Genomic DNA, 26,049 nt, shown 5'->3' with positions numbered 1-26,049 from the left:
CAAGATATGACCATGATGTAGAGGCGCTAGAAGAGCATTTCCCAGCTTTCCAAGTCTCCTCCCAAACCACCCTGTTTCTTCTCAGCCCCACTGATATGCATGCATGCACACACGCGTGTACACGCATGCGCACCCGCATACAAAGAGTATATAAGACCAAACAGTCCTCAGCTTCAGTAGCAAAAAGGGAAAGGCTTTTTGACCGCAGCCCACAGACCAAAGCATGTCTCTAGACTGGCCAATTTTTGGTAAGATACAAATTGAATACAATACTTACAAATTAAATACAATACTTAAACAGAGTATTAATTTCAAAGGAAAGAAGGATCCATATACACATGTGGCTAAAAAACTAGTTTGCCTCAAAATAACTGCTATGACATTTGGACAAAAAAATGTCAAAAGATAGCCCTTTACCAAAAAAGATCGCAGCAGACTCAAGTCCTAGCGCCCAGCTTTGGCACCTTTTTTCTCCCTGTAGGATGTGCTTTATCTCCCATGCTTCAGCTACTTGGAAGTGAATAGTTGCAACTACAAATCCTGGTGCCTTCGGTAAAGATGTATTTACATCCTGTGGTTTTTTTCCCCCAGGCAATACTGAATGTTGCCAGCAGTGCTTTCTTTGGGGGCTCACAGTGCAGAAAAGGGCTACGGCATGGACCCAGAATTTTAACAGCCACACCCGTGGCCTTTGGTCCCTGCCCCTCCAAGAGTGTTACCGTTCTACGGGAAAATGGAGAGACTAAGTGTGTTGCAAACCCTTAGAGACCAAGTGAGCAGAAGAGCTGACATCACACGTAAAAGCCTTCTCATTCCCCCCACCACCACCCAGCTCTCTCCGCTACATTATGTAACTTAGGAGGCAGTGGGAATGATGACAATGTAGGAGGGAAACAATCTTTTAAAAAAGAAAGTGAAAGAGGACATAGTAAACCTAAAAGGAAATTTGCACAGAGCTTAGAATCTTTGCAGAGGCTGTGATGTAAAGGTTTTTGAAGTTCATGCACCTGAAGTTCTCCGTATGGATAGAGGGCTCTGTCTCTAGTTCAAGTGTCTGTGATTGCCACCGTTTCTTAGATTCAGACCTCAATGCTTTCAGAAGGGGATAAGAATTTGATTTTGGAGGCGTGGGGGTGGCTCAGTTGGTTAAGCGTCCAGCTCTTGCTTTCAGCTCAAGTCATGATCTCATGGTTTGTAAGACTGAGCCCCACATCCGGCTCTGCACTGACAGCACAGAGGCTGCTTGCTTGGAACTCTCTCTCTCTCTCTCTCTCTCTCTCTTTCTCTCTCTCTCTCTCTCTTTCTCTCTCTCTCTCCCCCCCCACCCCACTTACACAAGTATGTGCATGCCTTCTGTCTCTCTCTCTCTCTCTCCAAATGAATAAATAAACTTTTAAAAAAAGAATCTGATTTCAGAATTAGGGCAGAGACTGCTAATGCCTATCTAATAACCATCTCCCTCATCTTTGTTAGCAACAGATGCCCACCTTGGTTTAGGATGGCAACACACCCCATTGAAACCTCTGTTCTCCAACTTCTCTCATATCTAACTGTGGCCAAATGAAACTGTTCTGGAGACAGAGTGGAAATGTTGGTGAAAACCTAGGAAAGCTCCTTAAAAGGAAACGCAAACCCTTCTTCCTTTCATCCTGCCTATTGCCTGAAATGCAATGGCTAGAGCTCCAGCAGCCATGCTGCCCCCAGCAGTCATGAACATGAGACGACCCTGAGAATGCAAGCTAATGTGTGGATCAGGGACATAGAAGGAAGCGGGTCCCAGATGACTCTGTGCAGCCAACAAGGCAGCCCTGAACTGCCTACCTTCAGAAAGTTCTCATGTGAGAGAATAAACCCTGGGATGTAAGCCATTGAAGTCAGGTCTCAGTTACTCACAACTGGGTCCAAGTATTAATTTATATAACCATGTTTATACACATTTACAGATTCATTTCTATGCTAGCTACAAGCTTTGCCTTGCATGCAAACTTCCCTTTTCTGAACCAGCAGGTACTTGCCCAGATTTAAGCCCTTACCGAGAAGTTTGTGCTCCACAGCGCTCCGCAGGGACTGGTGCCTGAAGTACAGGAGGCCATTGGGCTTCTCCTGGACCCACTGTCTGGTGGCATTGCGGAAGGCAGCCCAGTGCAACGTGGTCACTTTGTAGCGATCCCTGTAGCCCAGCATGTCCAAGAGCTGGAATATCTCATCCTCGGCCAGTCCACAGTGTGAGATGCTCAGTAAGCACAGAGTGTCGGCCACCCAGCCATCCAGTGCTATGCAGACAACACAGTGACAGCAATGACAGAAAGGACAGTTCACATCTGTCAGGCATCATTCTAAATGTCATATATGACTATACAACTTGTTTATTTTAAGCATCCTATTGGCAGATACATATAACTTCCCCTGTCTTACAAATAAGAAAAATAAAACACAGACATGTTAAATAACTTAGCCAGGTCACACAGGAATGAGTGCAGAAGTGGGATTTAAGCACAGACCACCTGGCTCTGGAGCCCATACTTTCAGGCATTAAGTTATCATCCACTTTGTCCCAACTAATACATCCATGCTAGCTATGGTTATAAGCTCAAAAGCTTGCCAATTATTATACTGCTGAGCAGTCTATTAATATTTTCAAATATAAAATTTGCATGGATGGGTCTGAATGGTTTTTCAGTATTATTCCCTCTTACCACAGACACCACGTGAGCCAGCTCTATGTTACTCACCTGACTCAGTTTTTTCAACCAGAGCTGGTTTTCCCACCGGCTTTATGATCCACTAACTTTAAAGAGATCCATCCTTAAGACCACTGAGAAAAAGGACAAGGTCTACCATTCTAAATGGACTTCCTGTGCTAGGATTGGGGAGTGAACCTCACACACCTGTAATCTTTAGGCAGAGGGAGGTGCTCATCCCCATTTGTGCAAGCTCCTTCTGAAGTTGACCCTTCCTGCACCTGTTGACCAAGTTCTTCCTGCACCTGTGGCTGAGTGCCCCGGGCCCAAGGAGGGGTCCGGGGGCGCTGGGAGGAGGAAAGTCAGCTGGAGAAAGGAGCGGTCACTGGGGAGAGGAGGGCCTGGGCTTTCCTGCACAGTCCGGGATAAGAAGGAACAGCCCTGGGCACAGCCATGGGCCACCTTGCCTGTGTGACTCTTCTGAGGGCGCAGTGACCTTTCTTTCACCTCCTTGCAGGTGAAGGAGAGCCTGCAAAATTTTGAATTAATTTTATTTGCAGATATGCAAATTAGAGAGCAGAAAAATGGGGCGGACAATATGTGGTCGTGCCAACCAACGTGTCTTTCATTCCAAGTATTTTCTGCTTCTTTCCCCACCCCCACATCCCCATCCCCGCTCCATTCCAAATTCATCGCCCTCAAGAGAGGGTTGTTATGGTAGAAACTCAAGTTTCAAAAGACTTTTGAAGCTCATAGCAGAGATAACAGCTTTGAGAGCAAACTTTGCTTCTCAAAAGACTGTTGAATATCACAAGACAAAACTCCCTGACCAACTCATGGAATACACTTTTTAATGGCAAACAAAAGACTCAGTTACAGGATGAGCTAAAGAGGATGGAAACCAGGAAAGGCAGAGGAGACCATGTGAGAAGAGAGCAGAGAACAGCGGGGTTGCTCAGGTGGGTTTCTGTGAAGGGGCCTGTGCCGTTCCCTGACCCCAAGCTGTGAGCAGGGACAGAGGACCTACTGGATGCACTTGGGGACCCAATAGTACAGAGAGCCTGTGCTGTGCCTCCCACTGGGAGCCTGGAAGGCACTAGCTCTATAGATCTTCTGGTGCCCCCCCCACCACCACCAAACCAGAGAGCAGAAATCACTATGGGGAGACCCACAGAGCCAGGATCTCCGAGGGTGCAGTGAGCAACCGACCCTCTCTGTCCAGAATGTTGAGTACCCACAAGCCTGTAGGCTCAGGAGAGTGCAGATGTTAGTGGAGGAGAGGGGCCCCCTCACATTAGAGTGAGGGAAAATGGCAGCAGATGGCAGCCTAGATGGAACAACCCAGGAACAGATGGGAACACCAGTGTCCTAGAGGATGCCAACATTGGAGGAAGTCGGTATCTGTGGACCATCTGGGGCCATGACCACCTCAGCGGAAGCCAGTGGTGACAGATGACAACCAAGGACATCCTGCACCAAGACCCTCAGATTTCAGCTCAACCCGAAAGAGACAGGAAGGACACAAATCCTCTCTTGACTGAAAAACACCTTGAATTGTCTGGAAAAAAAAAGCTGAATTGATGGATTAAATCTAGATGAACTGAATTAGGTTTCTGCCATCACTTGGACTACAGGCTCAAATTGAGGTATATTGGGGCGCCTTGGTGGCTCAGTCGGTTAAGCATCCGGCTTCGGCTCAGGTCATGATCTCACGGTTCATGGGTTCGAGCCCACATCGGGCTCTGTGCTGACAGCTAGCTCAGAGCCTGGAGCCTGCTTCAGAATCTGTGTCTCCCTCTCTCTCTGACCCTCCCCTGCTCACGCTGTCTCTCTCTCAGAAATAAATTTTAAAAACATTTAAAAATTTTAAAAAAAGAATTGAGGTATAGAAATAATAAAGGCCCATTTCTTAGATTCCTGAAAAATGTGCCTAATACAGTTCCCTCTACAGTCAACACAGAGCTCATGAGACAGGGTTGTTGGATTTTGCAAATAAAAATGCAGAGTATCCAGTTAAATTTGAATTTTAGATAAACCACAAATTAACTTCTGGTATAAGTATGTCCCATGCAATAATCTGGGATATACTTATAATGAAATTATTTATCTGTAATTCAACTAATTTTTTTTTAATTTTTTTAACGTTTACTTATTTTTTTGAGAGACAGAAAGACAAAACATGAGTGGGGGAGGGTCAGAGAGAGAGAGGGAGACACAGATCCCAAGCAGGCTCCAGGCTCTGAGCCATTAGTACGGAGCCAGACACAGGGCTCAACTCACAACTGTGAGATCATGACCTGAGCCGGAAGGCGGATGCTTAACCAACTGAGCCACCCAGGTGCCCCTCAACTAATTTTTAGTGTAAGTGTGTCCCATGCAATAATTGAGACATACTCTTACTAAAGGACTGTTTGTTCTTTATCTGAAACTACAATTTAATGGGGCCTCTGGTCTTTTCTCCGACAACCGTACCCTGGGGCTCTCCCCCTCTGGGTGGTCCACCATACACACATCTTTCTCCCTGTGAACTCCAGCGGGTTGTCAGTGCTGACCAAGGCCTACCTTGTCCTAAAGCCGCTGTGTCTGAATTTGCCTTTTTTGGTGTAAAAGTCCAGCTATAGTCTTCAACCCAACGTTTCAGAATCAATTCCCAGAGCTCCTGAATGGACACCACGTCCAAGTACTCCTTCAGACACTGAGATTCCTCTCGGTAGATTCTACACTCTCTCAGTTCATTTGCTAGGATCGTGAGTTTTAAAGGATTCAGGTTTGGTTTTTTCCTCAAGGTGGGTTTGCTCTGTCGGAGGGGGTCTTCGTTGGGAATGGAGAGATACTGTCTAAAGATGTTTAGTTTCACTTCTTCGTCTCCTGTGCTGACGAGCTCCATCGCCCTCACATCCGGGCGGGCACATAGAGACTTGTAGGACAGGCTGGAGGAGACAGTGCTCATGATGAATTTGCAATGAGGAGGCAGCGAGCATGGCAGCCACGAAAAATCTTTTGCCTGGTGGAGAAAGTCAAAGACATTTGAAAACTTTAAAGACTTTAAAACTACTTTGCTGATGGTTTTTAAACTTAGAGCAGCTGGAATATAGGGAGTAAGTAGAGGGTAAGGGCTGGGGTGAGGTTATTAACAGTAAGTTGGATAGCAAGCAATATGGTGATAATATCAATTCACACTCCACAGAACTACATTGACTGACTCACCCATCTGTTATGAATTTGATAGTACAAAGGTGACCTCTAAAAAAAAGTTCATATAGGGCACCTGGGTGTCTCAGTCACATAAGTGACTCTTGAATTCAGCTAGGTCATGATCTCGCGGTTCGTGGGATCGAATCCCACATAGGGCTCTGTACTGACAGTGCAGAGCCTACCTGAGATTCTCTGTCTCTCTCTGCCCCTCCTCTGCTCTCTCTCTCTCTCAAAATAAACATTTAAAATTAAAAATTAAAAAGGGTTCCTACAATCAAGTAATCTGACAAATCTTAGGCTTCTAAAGAATGACCTATACGGGCACCTGGGTGGCTCAGTCAGTTGAGCGTCTGACTTAGACTCAGGTTATAATCTCATGGTTCATGGGTTTGAGCCCCGCATGGGGTTCTGTGCTGACAGCTCAGAGCCTGGAGTCTGCTTCAGATTCTGTGTCTCCCTCTCTCTCTGCCTCTCCCCAACTAACATTCTCTCTCACTCTCTGTCTCTCTCAAAAATAAATTTTAAAAATAACATTAAAAAAAAGAATGACCTATAGTGATGATCAAAGGAAATCTAAGAGTGCAAACTGAACCACTCAACTGAAAAACAGAACATTGTTTTATGCTGAAGAATAGTTGCTTTGTACAGCAATACTATTATGACTTAAATGGCTTTATTTGGGAATAAAAGAAACACCTAATCAGGTCTTTCTAGATTCCTTTAACAGCCTTTCCTACCCCTTTGACTAATGATAGCAACTATAACAATAATAACAACAATAACTATCAAACACTGACTGCTTACTCTGAGCCAGGCACTGTGTTGAATGTGTCTCCAGGCACTGTTAAGGATTTTTATTTTTTGTGTCTTCTGATATTCTGATGTCTCTCAAGGGCCTTACAGATTCAGGAGAGGCCACTCCTCCCAAGGCAAGCTAATTCCTGCGGGTGGTGGGCAGGTGGCCTGGAACATGCCTGTCATGTGCAGACTCACAGGTGCAGGAACACCCCCCCACTCACCTTGTTATCTGACTTGCACTCACCAAGCCAATATTTCTCTACCTCACATCATCATCTTGGGCCAGAGAGCAGACAACTAGGGACAACGATGCCACGAAGCCTGCTGAAATCACACAAACTGGCCAATCCTGAATGGTTTACTCTACCTTTCCCATGGGAACCCCAATAAAGGCTTTGACCTTGGCCTTATTCTGGCTCCAATCTTCTGCTTCCTGACCACCCTGATACTTTCCCTGGGGCCCAAGTGGTAAGGCATGTCTCCTTCTCTCGGGAAATATAAATAATCATTTCTCCTTTCAATGTCATTGGCATCTCCATGCCATCACTCAGGATATCCTCCTATATATCAAATCCCAGCGATTGTCACAGTTTGTAATTTTATACTCATTTGCGTGATAGCATCATTAACATCTGCCACCCCTTGCTAGAATGAAAGCTCCGTGTTCTTGCAGGGACCATGTCTGACTCTGCTTAGAATGCTTTTCCCATAGTGAATGTTCAATCATTATTTGTTGAATTTATGGTGTTTGACGTGTATTGGATTAAAAAGCAGATTATGAAACAATATAGTGTGTAATTTTGTTTACATAAGCGTCGAGGAATGTATATAGACACCCACAGAAGAAAGAAGGCTATACTCCAAAATGTTGAACAGTGGGGAGACTGTGAGTATACTTAATTTTGTTTTCTTTTTATTCATCATATTTTCTATCAGAAACATGTATTACTTACATAATTTATAATAACATGTGTTTTTAAGTTTTAGAGAAAATGCTTCACAAGGTTCCAGTGATCCAATATCAGCTCAAACAGAAGAAAAACTAAGGAAGGGTGTTTGGGTGGCTCAGTCGGTTAAGCATCCAACTTTGACTCAGGTCATGATCTCATGTTTGTGAGTTCAAGCCCCGAGTCAGGACTCTGTGCTGACAGCTCAGAGCCTGAGGCTGGCTTTGGATTCCTTGTCTCCCTCTCTCTGCCCCTCCCCCACTTACACTCTGTCTCTCTCCTTCGAAAATAAATAAATGTTAAAAAAAAAAAAAGAAAAACTAAGGAGAGCAACCAATCGATGGGATTTGGTACGTGCAAAATCAGATTAGATGAGGCAGATCATAATGCACAACATAAAGAAAATACTAGGAGCCCAATAAATACCTGATCAAAGTATAAAATGGGGGGGAGGCACAGAACCAGGCAGAAGGCCATAGTTTCTAGAACCAGACTGTCCACACTAAATTCCGAATCTTCCACAATCTTAGGATGTTGGATAAGCCACCTAACACCTCCATGCTCAGTCCCCTCTGTATAGACAGGGATGATCATCACAGTCTCTTTTCATAGTGTTCTTGTGAGAATTAAATGTGTTAATATTTGCAAAGTTCCTAGCATGGTGCCTTACCCATTGTAGGTGCCATAGAAGTATTTGTTCAGTAAAACATATAGCAGTAGCTATAAGCAATGCTGGCTGTAGCTATAGCTATGCAATGCAATGGAAAGGTGTTACGGGGGCGCGTGGGTGGCTCAGTAGGTTGGATGTCCAACTTCAGCTCAGGTCNACTCTCTGTGCCCCTCCCCCCCTCAAAAATAAATAAATATTTAAAAAATTAAATTAAAAAATGTGTTACATACCTTCTAAATTATGGGGTTTCTTTTTATAAAACAGTAATAAAATAGGTATTATTTTAAAAGAGATTACCTTCTGTCCTGAAATCCCATAAATGCCAATCAGTTCTTCAATTCCATCAAGGACAAGTATACATGGCTTTAAATTGATGGAAGCAATGAATACTTCCACAAGAAGTGAAAAGACCAAGACATTTGAGCCTTCGTTCAGAACATCAGTTTCAAGCTGAGTACCTAGAGCATAGGAATTTGCTCAAATTAGGCAAAAATGTTTCCATCATTGCTAGAATATGTTAATGGGATGGGGAGGCGGAAGGGGTTGGGAACAATGAGTGCTATTCACAGCTGTACAGCTGACACATATAGGTATATGTGTGATTAGCAGCCTAAAAATATTCAACCCAAAAGGGATAATGATATTTACCACCAGATGTCTCCTATACATTTTCAGGATTTTATATAAAAAATATTTTGTATGATCCAAAGCATTACTCTCATCTTCCAAAATGCAAAAATAGTTCATGTTACAAAGAGTTGGACGGGAAGAAGGAGAAGCCAGTCTATGCGGTCTGTGAAGTTTGTGCAACTCTGTAACATCAGGGGGCTGTTTAGGGGTCACAGTACCACCTGGGTGGTCCAGCAGGTGCACACGTGCGTCATCCCCTACCCACTGCCTGGTCTCTTCAGTGCCCGCCCACATTAAATCTGACATAACCAATCCTAAATTACTCTACCTACAATGTTGGACCCCAGGCCTTGGAATCTGTAAATTACCAGGGAGAATCAGGCTATACACCAGCAACGGGCATAGGATGTAATTTGAGAGGACCAACTTTCAAACTCTGATTACATGACATAGTAGAAAGCAACCCAAAATCGTAATCAACTGCCTAATACTCTAAGAGCATTTTACTACATATGACTTTGATCTTGCTTTTATTTTTCAAAGGCCATGTTTCCCATAGAAATTTAGGCACATTAGAACCTAGAAAATCAAGTTATACAAAGAAGTTTTTAATGGATTACATCCCTCAGGTGCATTAAGATTCTATTAGAAGCATCATGAGTAATTATGTTTAACAATATTTATTGGTTCCCTGTTACATGCAAGGTTCTGTGCTCAATGCTAAAAGGAGATAAAATGATCTAGAAATAAAGTCAAGGAGTTAAGGGAAGTGACCAAACTGTCTCTTCTAGATGACAATGGCCTATTGCTTAATTTAAAATTTTTTAATGTTTCATTTATTTTTGAGAGAGAGAGACAGAGCATGAGAGGGGGAGGGGCAGAGAGAGGGAGACACAAAATCCAAAGCAGGCTCCAGGCTCTGAGCTGTCAGCACAGAGCCCAATGCAGGACTCGAACTCGTGAAATGCAAGATCATGACCGGAGGCAAAGTCAGATGCTTAACTGACTGAGCCCCCAGGTACCCCCTTTTTAAAATTTTTTTTATGTTTTATTTATTTTTGAGAGAGCCTATTGCTTAATTTAAATGGTAACAGCTCAAGTGTTTAAACACCCAGTCAGGATAGGTAAATTCATGGGGAGAGAAAAAACATTAATTAATAGAATTTCCAAGTACTTTGTAACAAAATGATTTAGTGACTGACTAATTTTTTTCACTTTTTGGCAGCATTATCTGTTATCATTCAGTAAGGATTTGTGAAGAACCTTCTGTGTCCATCAGCCTCTGCGTCAGGCACCAAGGGGGAGAATGGCTGATAAAACAGACTGGTCCCCGCACACCCAGGACTATAAAGGGACACAGTAAAACAGACAGTGTCAGGACCACGTGGTGGGTGCTGGGTGACAGGATGGCGAGCTCACAGTGTTTGCGGGGCACACCCACATAAACCAGACTACAGCAGGTCTGGGGCTACCCCTGCCACTTGCCCAAAGTTAGAGATGAAGGAGGGAGGCATCCAGCAGGCCCTCTTATTGAGAGGGGGCTCTTTATTATTTTTTTAAGATTTGATTTTTAAGTAATCTCTACACCCAATGCTGGGCTCGAACCCACAACCACGTGATTGGGAGTCTCATGCTCTACCAACTGAGACAGCCAGGTGCCCCCAGAGGGTGCTTTTTAAATAGGGCCTTGCGGTACCTGGGTGGCTCAGTCGGTTAAGCATCCGACTTTGGCTCACGTCATGATCTCACAGTTCATAAGTTCGAGTCCCACATCAGGCTCTGTGCTGACAGCACAGAGCCTGCTACGGGTCCCTCTCTCTCTGCCCCTCCCAGCTCGCTCTCTCTTTCGAAAATAAACATTAAAAAAAAAGTTTAAATAGGGCCTTAAGGGACAAGGATTTCACTGACCTGAGAAGGGGAGGGGCATTCCAGTAGAAGAGAATGGAAGTGGACAGACATGGAGAGACAGAAGTGACCGGCTGCCCCAGGGAAACCACAGCCGTGGCACAAAGAGCGAGAGCCCCTGGAGAAGTCAGCCAGGCCCGGGGCACAAGGCTTGGAGAGCCCTGCCAAGGAGTCCTGCTGGCACTTCCGCCCATCCCACACCCGACGTGAGTGCAGACTCTCCTGGTAACTGGTGGTAGGAGAGCACCCTGATGGAAACCATTGGAAAGAGCAAAATGTCCCTCTGTTGGTTCAAGAAGGCAAGACCGGGCAGGAATGAGGACGAGGGGCCGTGAGCTCAGCAAAGACCTGAGTTTGAACCCTTGTTCTGCCCACACACAGCTGTGTGAGCCAGCCATTCTCTGAGCCCTTTATCTGGGGCGAGAATGCTGGATGCTGGGAGCATTAAGTAAGATGCTGATAAAGGCCTTAGCACAGAGCCTGGGGCTCAGAACGCCAATTCAGTAAATGGAACTCATTGTTATTCGGGCTGCCGCCAGGGGATGGGGGTGACAGGGTGAGGAAACGGGTAAATTAGAAAATCTGAGGGGCGCCTGGGTGGCTTAGTCGGTGCGTCAGACTTTCACTTAGGTCACAATCTCGCGGTTGGTGGGTTCGAGCCCCACATCAGGCTCTGTGCTGACTGCCAGCTCAGAGCCTGGAGCCTGCTTCAGATTCTGTGTCTCCCTCTCTCTCTGACCCTCCCCTGCTCACGCTGTCTCTCTCTCTCTCCTAGAAATAAAAAAAACATTTAAAAAAATTAAAAAAAAAAAAAAAGAAAAGAAAATCAGAGGCTCTCCTGACCTTCCGTGAGGCATGTCACATTAGGAACATCAGCTGCCTGCAAGCTGAGGGCCTTGGGAAGGGGGAGCATGAGCTCCAAGCAGTTCTATCTGCAAGCTCCCTCTCTCTAGGCAAGCAGGGGTGAGGACAGAGGAGCAGAAATGTGAGCCTCACACAGGGGCCTTTTGTCGTTCTCACTGGGGAGGGCGCCTGCCTGCAGGAGCTGTATCTGCTTATGGCTCAGGCAGCCACAGGAGACACACCGCAAAGAAGCTGAACGTGGTCCAAGCACTTGACCTCTAGGCCAGATGTGTTCTCAGCGGCAGCTCCTCCTCTTCTGCCCACATCCACCTCACCCGGGCGAACCCCAGCTTCCTGGCTCAGGCAGCCAAGCTGAGCACACGTACATGGTACACGGTGCAAGGTGCTTCCCCTCAAGGCCCCCCACCCCCCGCCCCCCCCCCCCCCNGCTACAAACTCTCCTGCATTTTGCTACCTCCTCCCTTAGCCTAGCTGATGAATAGAAGTTTCTCTTTCCCTCAGCACGCCCCACTCCCTGCCTCTTTCTCTAGCTCAGTGAGGAATCACCATCATCATCATCACCCTCATCATCATCACAACAATGATAATACTAAGGACAACCGTGTGCTAGGTGCTCTTTTAGGTTCTCTACCTATATAATCTTTTAATCCTTTAGGTAGGTACTGTGAATGCCACCCCCGTTTCACAGATGAGAAATGGGGGCCCACGTTGCTTGAGCAAACTGCTCCAGAGCACACAGCTAGTAAGAGGCAGAGCCAGAATGGAAAGTGCAGGTGGGCTGAGTCCAGAACCACAGCCTTTCCCCTCGGCCTCCTGCTGTTAATGAGATGGGCTGTTCTTCCCACCGACAGAAGGGGTCTCCTGAGTGTCAGGTACTCATAGGCTGTTCCTGAACGTAGTCTGCTTTGTCAACCTCAAGATCTGCTTGTTTTTAAACAGCCATTGGAGAACCTGGGTGACTCAGCTGGTTAAACATCTAACTCTTGATTTTGGCTCAGGTCATGATCTCATAGTTGGTGAGTTCGAGCCCTGCAAGGAGCTCTCTGCCTCTGTCATCAGGGTGGAGCCAGCTTCTGAGCCTCTGTCTCCCTCTGTCTATGCCCCCCCCGCTCAAAACTCTCTCTCTCTCTAAAATAAATAAACATTAAATAAAAACATTATTTTTGAATTCGGATAGCAGCTATTTTTGTTACAAGTTTTCAGCACCTTGAAACACACTCATTAAGCTAACAGTTCCCTTTGGGAATAAAATCCTAATGAGCATGCTTATTAGGGTTTATCTCATCAACCTCGCCTGACCGAACACCCTTGGGATGTGGCTGAGTAGGGTCAGTTGTTGTTGTTTAGAGCCAGTCACACCTGCTGCTACTGATTTTGATTTTACCCACTTTTTTGTTTTTAATTCTTTTTTAATGTTTTACTTATTTCTGAGAGAGAGAGAGAGACAGCATGAGCAGGGGAGGGTCAGAGAGAGAGGGAGATACAGAATCTGAAACAGAGCCCGACACAGGGCTCGAACCCACGAACCTCTTTACACGCCTGGAGCAATGCAATGGCAGAGAACTCACACCCACGTGTTCACCCTATTTACTCACAGACACCCACCACACACACAGAAAGACGCTCAAATACTTGTCCCAACATACAGAGATAATACGCGTCCATCAAAACCCATTCTGTGCCCCATATACCTACCCGATACCCAAATGTGCACTTGGGTACAAGCCCCAAGTAAGAAGGGACAAGTTCCCAAAACCAGGCAGAGTCAGACACGCAAATACATGGCAGACACCTAATAATATAATAGCTGATATCTACCAGGGCTTACTATATGCCAGGCACCGTGCTAAGTGTCTTTGTTTTTCCTACTTTGTCTTAGTTAATCTTCTCAACTACCTGTAAGACATTTTTTTTTATCATCCGCATTTTACAAATGAGAAAACCGAGCCACAGAGAGTTAAAATAACTCGCAGAAGGTCTGACAGCTAATAAGTAGCAGTGGAAGTCAACTGCTTCTAGAACAGAGGTAGATCCCACATGACTGTTATCATTCCCCAAATACACCCTGTATCTCAAATATCTCTCGCCAAAGCAAAACTCTTCAGATTCCCCCCGACACCTGCGGCCCCCACGCCACGGATAATGTTCCATCTCAGCACACGGCGCTCACTGTCTGTGCGGCTTCCCAAAGCTGTCCTCAACTCCTCCCGTCCTCCAAACCCCACTTCCAACTCCTCAGCAGATTCTCAATCCACCTAAAGCCCTCCTCCTCCACTGCTGCCCTCCCCACGCCGCCGCCCTCCCCTGCTTAGACCACCACAACGGCCTCAGCAAGTGTCCCTGCCTCCACACTCTACATCCATTTTCCCTCCATCACGCGGATTTTAATCTTTTCTTATTATCAGTCAAATCACATCCTTCCCCTGCCTACAATCTTCCACTGGTCGCCCCACTGTACTCCATAGAATCCGAACCTAACATTCTGTCCATCAAAGCCCAGACCTGAGGTGGCCCAGTCCTCGCCTCCGGCTCCCTAGGATTCGACTCCCCCTCCTGCCCACCACAGCCCAGCCACACTGGCCTGCTTGCCCTTTCTAACTCTGCTTTGTTTCTGGCTTAGGACCTATATTACTTTAACTGCTCTCTCTGCCTAGAATGTTCTTTCTTCTGATCTCCACATGGCCAGCTCCTCCTTGTCCATGAGGTCTCCACAGGGCACAGCGGGGATGGCCACCTGCCCTACAGAAGTCCAGCTTCCCCTTCCAGAGTGTGGCGTTAGCGTTCTGTCCCCGCTGATTCCCAGTGTGGCTATGTGTTTGCCAAAAGAATGGCAGTGGGATTGATGGGGATCAGGCTGCCAGGCCAAGGCCCCACAGGGACAGGTGCACCTTTCCCACCCTTTTCCCTCTTCCTCTAGCCAAAGGCAGAGGACTCAGAGGCCCTAGGGGGTGACACGGCCTCAGAATGGAAAAGTCCTGTGTCCCCAAATCACCACATAGAGGGAAGCCACTTGTTCATTCGAGAAGCCACTGAAATGGGACTTACTTGTCACAGCTGCTAGAGACCCTCTACCACAGAGACTGTCCCTGACCACCAGCCTCACTAGCAACCTGTCACCTTATCACATCACGCTGCATGGCATTTATCATTATCTGATAGGTTTCCTGTTTATCATTATCTGTATTTCTCAACTGCAACATGGTATGTATGGGAGCCGTGACCCTATTTGCCTGGTGCGTATATCTCCAAAATCCAGGGACATGCCTGACACAGATTAGGTGACAATAAATATTCAGGAATGAGTGAATGAATGAGCAAGTGAGTAAATGAACTTGCTCAAGAAACAGTCTCTGAATGAAGAGAAAGAGCGATAGTTGAGAGGCACGGCCCACTTTGGAGGCCTTGCACTTGTTTCCTGTGATTGGAATGCTAGCCCTGAGACATCTGTCCGGCTCCCTCTTTCAGGTATGTATTCAACTGTCCCTTTCGCAGCAAGGCCTTCCAGACCACACCTTTCAAGTTTCTCTCTCTCTCTCTCTCTCTCTCTCACACACACACACACACACCCTCCTTTCTTGCTCTGTTTTCTTTTTCTTCACAGAACTGACCAAACATTGAGTTGGTTAACTCTTTGTCTCCCCCGCCCCAAGAACATAAAAACACCATAAGGATAAGGACTTTTGTCCATTTTGTTCACTCTTGTGGCCCCCACTGCCCGGAAGAGTGCCCTGGCACATGTAGGTACTCAATCCAGAGGTGGGGATAAAAGGAAGTAGGAAAGGAAGGAAATGTAATTCTTTGAGGGCAAGAGGTGGGTAGATTCTGCAGGTGAGACAACTCGAGGTTTACACCGGACCAAGAGGAAAACAGCCACACAAGCGGTAGACAGAATATCTGCCCTCTAACAAGAAATTTGAGTTAGTTAAAAGCTTAATTCCATTACCATAGTTTTTGAGCTGCAATTCTGTGATGAAGTAATGCATCACGGACATGATGTCGCTGCTTTCACAGGTGCTGCCCACAAAATAAGGGATCAGCAACACGCTTGGATATTTCTTTTTGAAATAATTTACCCAGTTGGCGATCAGAGTGGACTTCCCACAACCACGTTCTCCAGACAAGAGCAAAATAGACTTGTACACTGGAAGAGGATTTATTCTGAAAAATGAAGGGGTAAAATGTAGTCAAGAATATTAAAGAAGGGAGGGAAGGAGAAAAGATCTTCCTGCATCTCTCTCTAAGAGACAGGAAAGTCTAGTCTCAACTTTGGCCTCAACGGGCTCCAAGTAAGTAATCTGCCCTCTGGACTTTAGCTCTGCCCTCTGGAAAATTAGGACAGTGGAGAGATGGATGGGAACCGTGGAAGGCTCTCCAGCTACACGGGTCCTAGGGTTGTCCAGTATAAACCCGGGCTGACACCAAGGGCCCACCTGCCCAAACGCCCAGGAGACCCTACCATACCAGCCCACCATCCTTGTATCTGCCCTGTTTACCCCCTCCTGGGGACACAGCCGCCGTCCCCACGCTTACCCCCTCCTGGGGACACAGCCGCTGTCCCCACGCTTACCCCCTCCCAGGGACACAGCCGCCGTCCCCATGCTTACCCCTCCCAGGGACACAGCCACCATTCCCATGCTTACCCCTCCCAGGTACACAAGCCAGCATCACCATGCTTACCCCTCCCGGGGACACAGCCGCTGTCCCCACGCTCACCCCCTCCCGGGGACACAGCCGCCATCCCCACGCTCACCCCCTCCCGGGGACACAGCCGCCGTCCCCATGCTTCCCCCTCCTGGGGACACAGCCACCATTCCCATGCTTACTCCCTCTCAGGGACACAGCTGCCGTCCCCATGCTTCCCCCTCCCGGGGACACAGCCACCATTCCCATACTTACTCCCTCTCAGGGACACAGCCACCATCACCAAACTGATCTTCCATACAACACCGAATCAGAAGGCAATAAAAAAAATCTAAGTACTCATATTCCAAGGATCCCCATCAATCCTGATTACCATGACACTGGAAATGACCATGACTTTTAGTAACTAACTAAGAGGTAGTCTGTTCCTCTACCAGGTGACTTGGCCTGTAGTAGTGCAAAAATAGGATTTCTCTGCACTGGTGTGAGCACAATACACCTCACTGCTTAACTTCTGTAGTGAAGCTACGTCCAGATATGCAGAGGTTCCCAGGCATCACAGTAGCACCGCATACAGACTTCAGCCTATTCCTCACACACACACCTGTGATTTCATAAATATGTGCCTAGTGATTTTTCACAGATGTAAGTTCCCAGGAGGCAGTTACCAGGCTCATCGTACTCACTGTTGGAGAGCTCGTGGTCGGCACAGTACCTAATCACACACTGCCGAATGAGTGAATGACAAAATAAGTAAGCCTGACATTCAGGTTCACCAAAGCAAGATCGGTCTGAAGAACCATTAAAATAGAAACCTGAAGCAGGTTAGGATCATTCAGTAGAAGTTACTCCATAAGAATTCCATCTCCATTATTATGAATTAGGAGTCAGTGTGTTATTGCTTTAATTATTTCTCCATCAAATGTGAATGGCAGAATTTGATTTTGTGTCTTATTTCCACCTCTGCCTTCTCTAGGCCTATCCTTGGCCAAGCAGCCACAGTGAACTTGTCAAGCTATGTCACATATGTCATTTCTCTGTGCAAAAAATAGTAAAAGCCCAAGTCCTTACAATGACCCTCCCCGTCCCCCAACCATAACATATCCACCCTCATTCCCCACCACCCTCCCTACAGCCCTGACTTCCTTCCAGCCATCTGCCCTGCCATTCATTCCTCCAGCCTCAGGACCTCTGTGTTTGCTGTTCCCTCTGTCCAGAACGCTTATCCAACACATATTTGCATAGCCTGCTCTCTTATCTGCTTCCAGTAGTCAGTCCAACACCACCTTCTACCAGAAGGCCTATTCCCTGTCAAGATTTTAGACTTCGCTCTGCAGCACTAAAGAGGATGAACCTATTACATAGTTTCCATATTTATCATGTTTGTTACCTAGCTCCATGATGAAGGGTGTTTTGTCTCTGTTCACTGCTGCATCATGTCTACAACACTCCTTGGCACTTAGCAGGTAAAACCATCGAAGGAAAAATACAAATCGAATGTATCCACGTAATTAGACAAGGGCCTGAATGATTCCTTCTCAGTAACAAATAGAAAATGAAAACACTGCAAAGCAATCTGTGGCCATTGCTCTAGATGGTCCGTTGTGAAGACAATGCCTGGAAACCTCAAAAGGGCGCCCCTGCCCACCACCTATACGTGTGACTTGGGAACTTACAGTCCAAAGCATTGTTTCCAAATGGCAAAATCCTGTTTCCGGATGGCTAATTTCAAAGAACGTATTTCATTGTTGTATTTTGTCTGGGCACAGTCAGACTTGTTTCACTGCAATAGTTTATCACATTTTCGTCTACTCTGAAATACTTAAAGTTATAACCTATGTGAGATATAACCTGCATACCAAAACCTCACCACTTAACAGTGTACACTTCAGCGGCTCTCACTAGATTTACATGGTTGTACAAATATCATCACTAATTCCAGACCATTTTCAGCACCCCAAAAGGAACCCCCAGACCCTCTAGGGGTCATTTCCTGTTTCCCCTCTTCTCTCATGCTCTGGCTGCCACTAACTTACTTTCTGTCTCTATTGATTTGCCTATTCAAACCTAAGTGGGTTTTTTAGGGGGGGGCAAAGGGGGAGGGGGTAGAGAGAAGGGGACAAAGGATCTGAAGCAGGCACTGTACTGGCTGACAGGCTGACAGCAGAGAGCCCGACACAGGGCTTGAACTCACGAACCCCAAGATCATAACTTGAGCTGAAGTCAGATGCTCAATCGACTAAGCCACACAGGTGCCCCTCAAACCGAAGATTTTTTTTTTTTTTAATTTTATTTATTTCTAGGAGAGAGAGACAGCGTGAGCAGGGGAGGGTCAGAGAGAGACGGAGATACAGACTCTGAAATAGGCTCCAGGCTCTGAGCTGGCAGTCAGCAGAGAGCCCGACGCGGGGCTCGAACCCACGAACTGCGAGATCATGACCTAAGCGAAAGTCGGACGTTTAACCGACTAAGCCACCCAGGCGCCCCAAACCGAAGATTTTTTAAACCCGCAACCTATATATTCAAACTCCTGTAAGTTTTAAAACCCTTGCCTGAGCTCCATGTTGTGTTAACCAAATAACTTGTCTTCCTCTTGGCACAAGCTGCCAGAACCACAAATGATGGGAGCTCTGTATCTCGGTGCGCTGACAGGGCAGGGGCGGTGGGGGTGGGTGACAGAGAGGGTAGAGGTGCAGTGAGTGGCTGAGCCATCCCAGCCATTGTGGCTTTATTTCAAACTACAAAGCTCACAGGATAAATGAGATCTGTGGTAAGAAGTGGAGGATGGGGATGGAAGAAATACAACTGTCTCAAGAATCTCCCTATTTCTACGGAAGAGACAGAGAGGGACTCTCTCGTCATGCCCCAGCCTCGTCATGCCCCAGCCTCGTCATGCCTGTGGGTGGTGAACAGAGAATGTCACCGTGCCTGCCGTGCCTGCCGGGTGGGGAAAGCCATGGGGGTTCTAAGGTGGGGGGTGCGGGGCAAAACAAGGAAGAAGCGCATACACTGGGTAAGGTAACTCGGTTCTGTGCACAAACACCAATAACAATGTGGCCCACAGTAGGCATTTAATCAGTGTTAGCTTATTAAAATCCTAATGTAATTAATAATGAGCTCATGATGCATGTGGTAGCTTTTTGTAAAATACACAACTCTAGGGGCACCTGGGTGGCTCAGTCGGTTGAGCGTCTGACTTCGGCTCAGGCCATGATCTTGTGGATCACGAGTTGGAGCCCCGCATCAGGCTCTGTGCTGACAGCTCAGGGCCTGGAGCCACCTTTGGATTCTGTGTCTCCCTCTCTCTCTGCCCCTCCCCCGCTCACTCCCTGTCTCTGTCTCTCAAAATAAAATAAAGACATAAAAAAAATAATGAAATAAAATAAAATACACAACTCTATACGGATGCATTGTCCATATTTCCTAATCCAATTTCTTCTCCTTAAAGTCTTTCCATCATTGTCAGGAATTACTTCAACCAACCTAGATCTATGGGGGGGAGGGGGAGGGAGGCGGATAGGAGGCAAGTTCCACCCTCCAGAGTTTAGAATCTTCTTGAGGAGACTGGAAGAAATGGAAGTAGCCAGGAAAACTTTGCAAATGCAGAGTGATATCTGATAAGGAAATTCTAACCCAAGGGTGGCTTTTAGGAGGCCTCTCTTTCAGGATAGGGTGGGCCTAGGAAAGGGGAGGTGGGAAAGGACAGCCACAATTTGAGGGATCACAGTCACTAAAGTCCGGCTGTTTTGCTTCAGCCCAGTGAAAAGGCTGGAGCTTTCGTGCCATCTCACCTGAGGACAGCGTCTAAGCTGGAGCCCGCTGTGGCACTGTGACAGTCAGCTCTCACATCCTGTAAGGCAAATCTTTCCAAGATTTCAAAGGTTCTGTTTGATTCCTTGGAAACAACAAATACTTCCTTGCACTTCTCCGTGAACTTTTCATGATGGAAACGTTCAAAGTTGTGCTTGTAGTCTTTAGGGACAAAAAGATAAGCTTTAACATCTTCGATTTATTTCACATTTTCCACTACACATGGTTATTACGAACGCCCAGGGAGGTATCTCCCCTTCTGTCTGGATCACCTTCTGTCTATGTTGGCACCATGTTTCCCAGCCCGTCACGTATTCTAATGAAAGCAAACAATAAGCAAGCAATTTAATCTTCCTAAAGCTATTCGTACATGAAATCCTACTTAAGATTTCAAGTTAGTTCATGACCTCAGAATAACAAGGGCAAAAAATAAATAAATAAAAACCATATTTGCAAGGTGCCTGGGTGGCTCAGTCAGTTAAGCATGTGACTCTTGATTTTGACTCAGGTTATGATCTCACGATTCGTGAGCTAGACCCCTGAGTTGGGCCCTGCACAGAGAGCATGGAACCTGCTTGGGATTCTCTCTCTCTCTCCCTGTCTCTCTCTCCCTCTCTCTCTGTCCCTCCTCTGCTTGTGCTCTCTCTCTCTCCCCTCAAAATAAATAAATAAACTTTAAAAAAAACCCTAGCTTTGCATATATCCCCTCATCTTTTTAGATTGTTAACTAAGTATGAAGTTACATAATTCAATCTTGTGGCAAAGGTGTATATGTCTATCCATGGCAAGGGCTGGGAGAGCGGGGTGTATTTTTAGGACAAGATGCCCTGATCCAATGACCACCTTGGGTAGAAGTGTACCTCTGCCCATTAAACTCTCCAGTAAAATAACGGGCAGGGCCAGACACTTGGATCTCTCAGATTCCTTCCAGTTTCAACTTACCATAATTCTAAACTCATAGTTTAATTAAAGTCAAGGTGTTCTGGACTGCCAAAATGCCCTTCTGTCTCTGGAGACATTTAGATCCCCCAAAGTTTGTTTTCACTTTTGTTTTAATGGAGGGAGGCTGTTACGTAGGAAAACAAACACCAGGTAGGTTAACCTGGAAGGTTCTGAAGACACTCACCTTAGACCTCCATACTTAACTGGGCTGCCCTTTGGTTCAGGTTAGGGCCAGACAGACCTGGAAGTACTGCAGTCTGGCCAAAGTCAGCTTCAAATTTCAAGATCTTAGACAGAATTGGGAATGATCCCACAGTCTAATGGGTCTCTTGAGGTGAACTTGAACCTCACCCACTAGTCTCCAGTATCTCCAAGGACCTCAGAAGCGTTTCTAAGAGTGAAGAGTATGAACCAAATAGCTCTACATTGTCTTACAGCTTCCCAAGTGGCATTTTGCTAGCCACCACCCACTCCCATCAGATTTTGGAACTACCTGGGTGATTAAAGGGTATCAAAGATACAAAAGAAAAATAATGTAGCACTTCCTTCTAAAGCCTTTTTTAAAATAATTCGTCCATTCTGTAACTTCTAATTCACATATTTAGTCCACGTATCATACATTCAAAACTAAAGTCTAAAACAAGCTAATTTTTCAATAATAACTAAAATCAAAGGCAAAGGAGAATACTATGGAAACATGACCCATCTCTAACCCAAATACACAGACAGGCTTGATTCTTAAACACATTAGTAAATATTCATCTACAGTTAATTAAATGCAGTTTCAGATTGAGATTAGTCACTAATAGTGATATAAAAAATATCACTATTAACCATATTTCAAGCTTTGGCCAAAGACATACATTCTTCCAGCACTCATGTGCTGTTATTCATTTTTATTAGCTATTTTTGCCTAATATGCATTAGGCATTGTTTTTAGGTATTTTACACATATTATTACTCTCAAGGTGGTTAATGTGAACCCATTATATAGAAGAAGCTGAGGCTTACCAATATTGTCATTTGCTCAAGGTCACACAGAAACTGAAAAATCTGAGATCTGAGAACGTGTCTATCCTTAGACGTTCTAAACTCCAAGCTGGTAGTAAATATTCAGGATAGTTTTTGACACTCGACACCCATTCACCCTACTCTCGTTTCAGTAACAGCCCCAGATTATCATTCTCATCCCACCCTGTCCTAACTCTCCATTCATGTTATTCCAGAGGGTCTGGCTCTACCTCCAGCTCCAGAGGTGACACATAGCCTAGGATTGGCCAATCAGAGCATCACATTCTCCTGGCACCCTTGATTAAGTCAGATGCAAGCATATGGTTTCGGTTAGGCTAATCAGAGAAAGAAAGACTCAGTGATAGGACTTTGAGCCATTTCTGCTGGACTTGAACTTGGAGCTGATATACCCATCTTCCTTCCATGATGGAGGGGCCAAGGAACTGAGGCAGCATGAGGACAGCAGAGCCATGCTGAGAAATAGTAAAAAACAAAACAAAAAACAAAAAAAAACAGGGCCTGATAACATCATTGGAGCCACTGGGTGAAGCCTGAGCTGAGCCAGACCTAATCCTGGGCTTTAAACTTACATAACCTAATAAATTCCCTTTTTGTTGAAGTCAGCTTTAGTCACTTACAACCCAAAGAGTTATGATTGACATAGTATTCTTTTCTAGGACTCCAAAACAATTTGGCTTGTGGGCAGAGTTGATCAGCACAGGTGGGATTTCACCACCCCCTCCCTCCCCACCAACGCCACATTTGAATGACTTTAGGTGAGTCAACGCTCTCCCTTCAGTTTACCACAGATCCATCTGCTCCCTACCATAGGGACTAAAGCCTGCCTGACCCCTGAAAGTGTTTGGGAATGCACTGCCTGCTATCACTTCGCAAGCCCATGTTAACTGGGTTCTTACAACAATAATTCATGGCCTTTTTTTGGGTCATTGGGTCATTGAACCTTCTGAGAATCTGATCAAGGATGCAGGCCATCTCTGTACCCATTCCCAAAACACACATATACATGTAAACATTCTATTTATTAAATATAGTTTTAAGGGCAGCACAGATCCATCCCAAAGTCCTTCTAGGTGAAAGATCTCTGCCAAACTCTTAATATTGCTCCTCCCATTTTATTCTGTATGTGTCCACGAGGCATTACTTTCAAAAATAAGTGTAATAACTTCATTTAGAGGTGGAATGGCAAACTGTGCTTCTCAAACTCTAATGGGTATGCGACATACCTGGTTGCCTTATTAAAAGGCAAACTCTTATTCAGTAGACCTGGAATGCATTTCTAACAGGCTCCTAGGTGATACTCAGTGCTGGCCCATGGATTACTTACTGAGTAGTAAGGTGGAAAGAAAAGGAGGGTGGATTTTGGAGTCAAAATGACCTGGGTTCAAATCCCGGAATGATCCCTCACTAATGATGGGACACCAGGTAAGTCACTTACCTGGCAAACAGCAGCTTTCATTTGCTCCTCTGTAAAACAGGATTTACAGTGCCTACCTTGCAGGGCTAAACCTTGAAGATTAAGTGTGAAAACATACAGAAAGCACTCAAAAATTAATAAAAGTTCTCTTCCCTTTAGATCGGGGTTTCTCATCCTTGACATTATTGGCATTTCAGGTTGGAAAACTCTTTTTTATTGGGGCAGGAGGGCGCTGTCGTGTCTGCTGTAAGATGTGTGGCAGTATCCCTGCCCTCCACCCATTAGGATGCCACAACCATTCCCCAGTTCTGATGCCAGAATGTCTTCAGATTTGACCCAAATGCCCCGCAGGGAACCACAGGCTCTGAATGAGATGCTCTGCTCCAGATCTATCACATTAACTGCCAGATATTTTATGTCTCCTCAAAGCTCCTGAACTTCCTGAACCATCTTCCTTGACCCCTCATTTGCTTTTATTTTCCATTTTGAAAATCTCCAAATGGAGAAATGCATGCTACAGGACTATGGTAACAACTTTAAAGGCTTAGGAATACGTTCGGTCATTGAAAAATTCCTCTTACAAAGAAGACATAACAAAACATATTAGCCTTATGTTGATAATAGACTTAGCTCTCTCCATAGTTACTAACCTATATTTTCGGTCATTAAAGTGGCTGGGCAAAGTTGTTCTATCACATCGGACCAGTCCTTGAAAACCAGCTCACCCAACTCGTGGAGATCTTTATAAAATCGGACACGGAGCCCTTTGCTAATAATCTTGGCCTTCAGCTTTCCAACCCTTAATTTTTCCTCATCATTCAGCCAAGAGCCTAAGGACAGCCCCTCCTTTTCCTTGTCCAAAGTCTTGAGCAGCATGGTTCCAGTCCTGAAGTAAAAATACTGAAATGGAGACTCATTCAGAAATGCCGCTTGGGCGATCTCAAACTCCGTCAAACTGTAGTTGGGATTCTCCAGGACCCAAGGATAACCATTTTTTGCAGCAACGTAGAGATTCTGTTCTATGGTGGATAGACTTGACAAGTCAGTCACCCGGAAGAGCATTAAAGGCCTGTAGTCAGGGAGGAAGTCCCCATATGTCTGACCCAGCATGCAGATGAAAAAGGGAAAGCACTTGTTCACATAGTCAAGACAGAGCTTCAGATACTGGGAGCGGAGACAAGAATGCTGTCTAAACAGGTTGGAGGGCGAGGGTGGCAGAGCCTTCAACGCTGACCGCCTCAGGTCCACAGCTTTGAAATATGTGCCCCGAGAACTGCAGAGCTCGTTGAGCCGAGGAAAGATGTAGTCCGCCAGAAAGTCTCTCTCTTCTTGAAAATCATTCAGAGTCGAGCAGATGTAAGGCTGAATGGGTTTCTGGGACTTGAAAACAAATTGGGCACACCTGTCTACATTTGCCTTCTGGCTCATTTCGCTTTGTTCAGGGGATGACATGGTATCTAAAATGTAACAATTCTCATCCGGCACAGCTGCCCACCTCCACTGCTTCTAAGACTTCCTCCCAACCGTGTTTGCTACAGACACTGAAAACTTTCCCCCAAATGGTTTCTTTCTTACTGACATGCGAAGAAGAGAGGCGCCAACCAACGCAGAGACCAGAGTTGAACATCTAGTTTAAGTCAGGACTGAAAAAGAAAAAAACACAAAAACATTCATTTTAGGATTAAAGGAAGTTCATATTTCCCCCTGCTCTACCCCAAAGCTTTTGCTGAAGAGCTGAGAACCAGGAGGTGAGCAGGCCCTGGACACTAGGCCCTCCCTCATTCCCCAGCCTGCCATTCCACTTTCCCAGTTTTCCTTCCATCCACTGCTACTCCTGCCCCCTATGAAATTGGAAATTATGCAAGGAGACTTCCCGAGGGTGTGAAAAGGAAGACAAATGCAGAAATGAGCCTAATGTATCTAGGAACAGACTTAGTCAAGACCGTTGAACAAGTCCAAAGGCAAGAATGAAAATAGGTTATGAAGCTGAGATCAGGACAAGAGGAAGAAATCAAAGTGTCACATGGCCTAATACCAGTAACACACCTGGCATCTGAGAGACAAGGAAGTCAGGATCGAAGACCTTGACAGAGTTCTGTGATTTTTTTTTTTTTTTAAATCTTAAGTTGAGCAGGCACATATGAACTCTAACCACCTACGTGAGCTGGGAATTCAATTCCACTGAGCCAATGATAAAACATGCCCTCCAACAATGACGTACATATGCATGCACCCTGCTCAGAAGCAAAAAGTTAAATAAAAACGACCTCATTTCACGATCATTTCCTTAATGCAACTCATTTTCATACCAAACTTTGCTTTTGGGGTTATGGTTTTTGCCTTCACCTATGGAAAAACATCATGTGCTCAGGTATAGGGCAATTTTTCATCAGGATCACCTGGCAAGAATACTGCAATACCTTTTTCAAAAGTGTTAACCCTTTTGCTTTTAATTGGCACCATAGTTCAATAATAGATAATATTGCCACCCTATTTTACAGATGAAGAGACAAAAGTTCA

At 45.6% G+C, this 26,049-nt stretch overlaps 1 protein-coding gene across 1 annotated transcript in view; it reads right to left on the bottom strand.

The window, feature by feature from the left end:
• The window catches only part of LOC144243436 (putative tetratricopeptide repeat protein 41), a 68,206-nt gene extending 43,225 nt beyond the window's left edge, over positions 1–24,981 (bottom strand). Inside the window, exons 1-6 of the mRNA XM_077778491.1 lie at positions 24,180–24,981; positions 20,123–20,303; positions 15,634–15,848; positions 8,589–8,749; positions 5,244–5,685; positions 2,034–2,273 (exon numbers count right to left, since the gene is read on the bottom strand). Coding sequence (XP_077634617.1) covers positions 2,034–2,273; positions 5,244–5,685; positions 8,589–8,749; positions 15,634–15,848; positions 20,123–20,303; positions 24,180–24,981 — 2,041 coding nt within the window. The remainder of the gene's footprint in view (positions 1–2,033; positions 2,274–5,243; positions 5,686–8,588; positions 8,750–15,633; positions 15,849–20,122; positions 20,304–24,179) is intronic.
• Positions 24,982–26,049: the final 1,068 nt, after the last annotated feature.

This window comes from Crocuta crocuta, unplaced genomic scaffold, assembly GCF_008692635.1.
Source record: "Crocuta crocuta isolate KB4526 unplaced genomic scaffold, BGI_CrCroc_1.0 scaffold705, whole genome shotgun sequence".
Lineage (NCBI taxonomy): Eukaryota > Metazoa > Chordata > Mammalia > Carnivora > Hyaenidae > Crocuta > Crocuta crocuta.
Note: the sequence above shows the minus strand (reverse complement) of the source record. Positions and strands in the feature narration are given on the sequence as shown.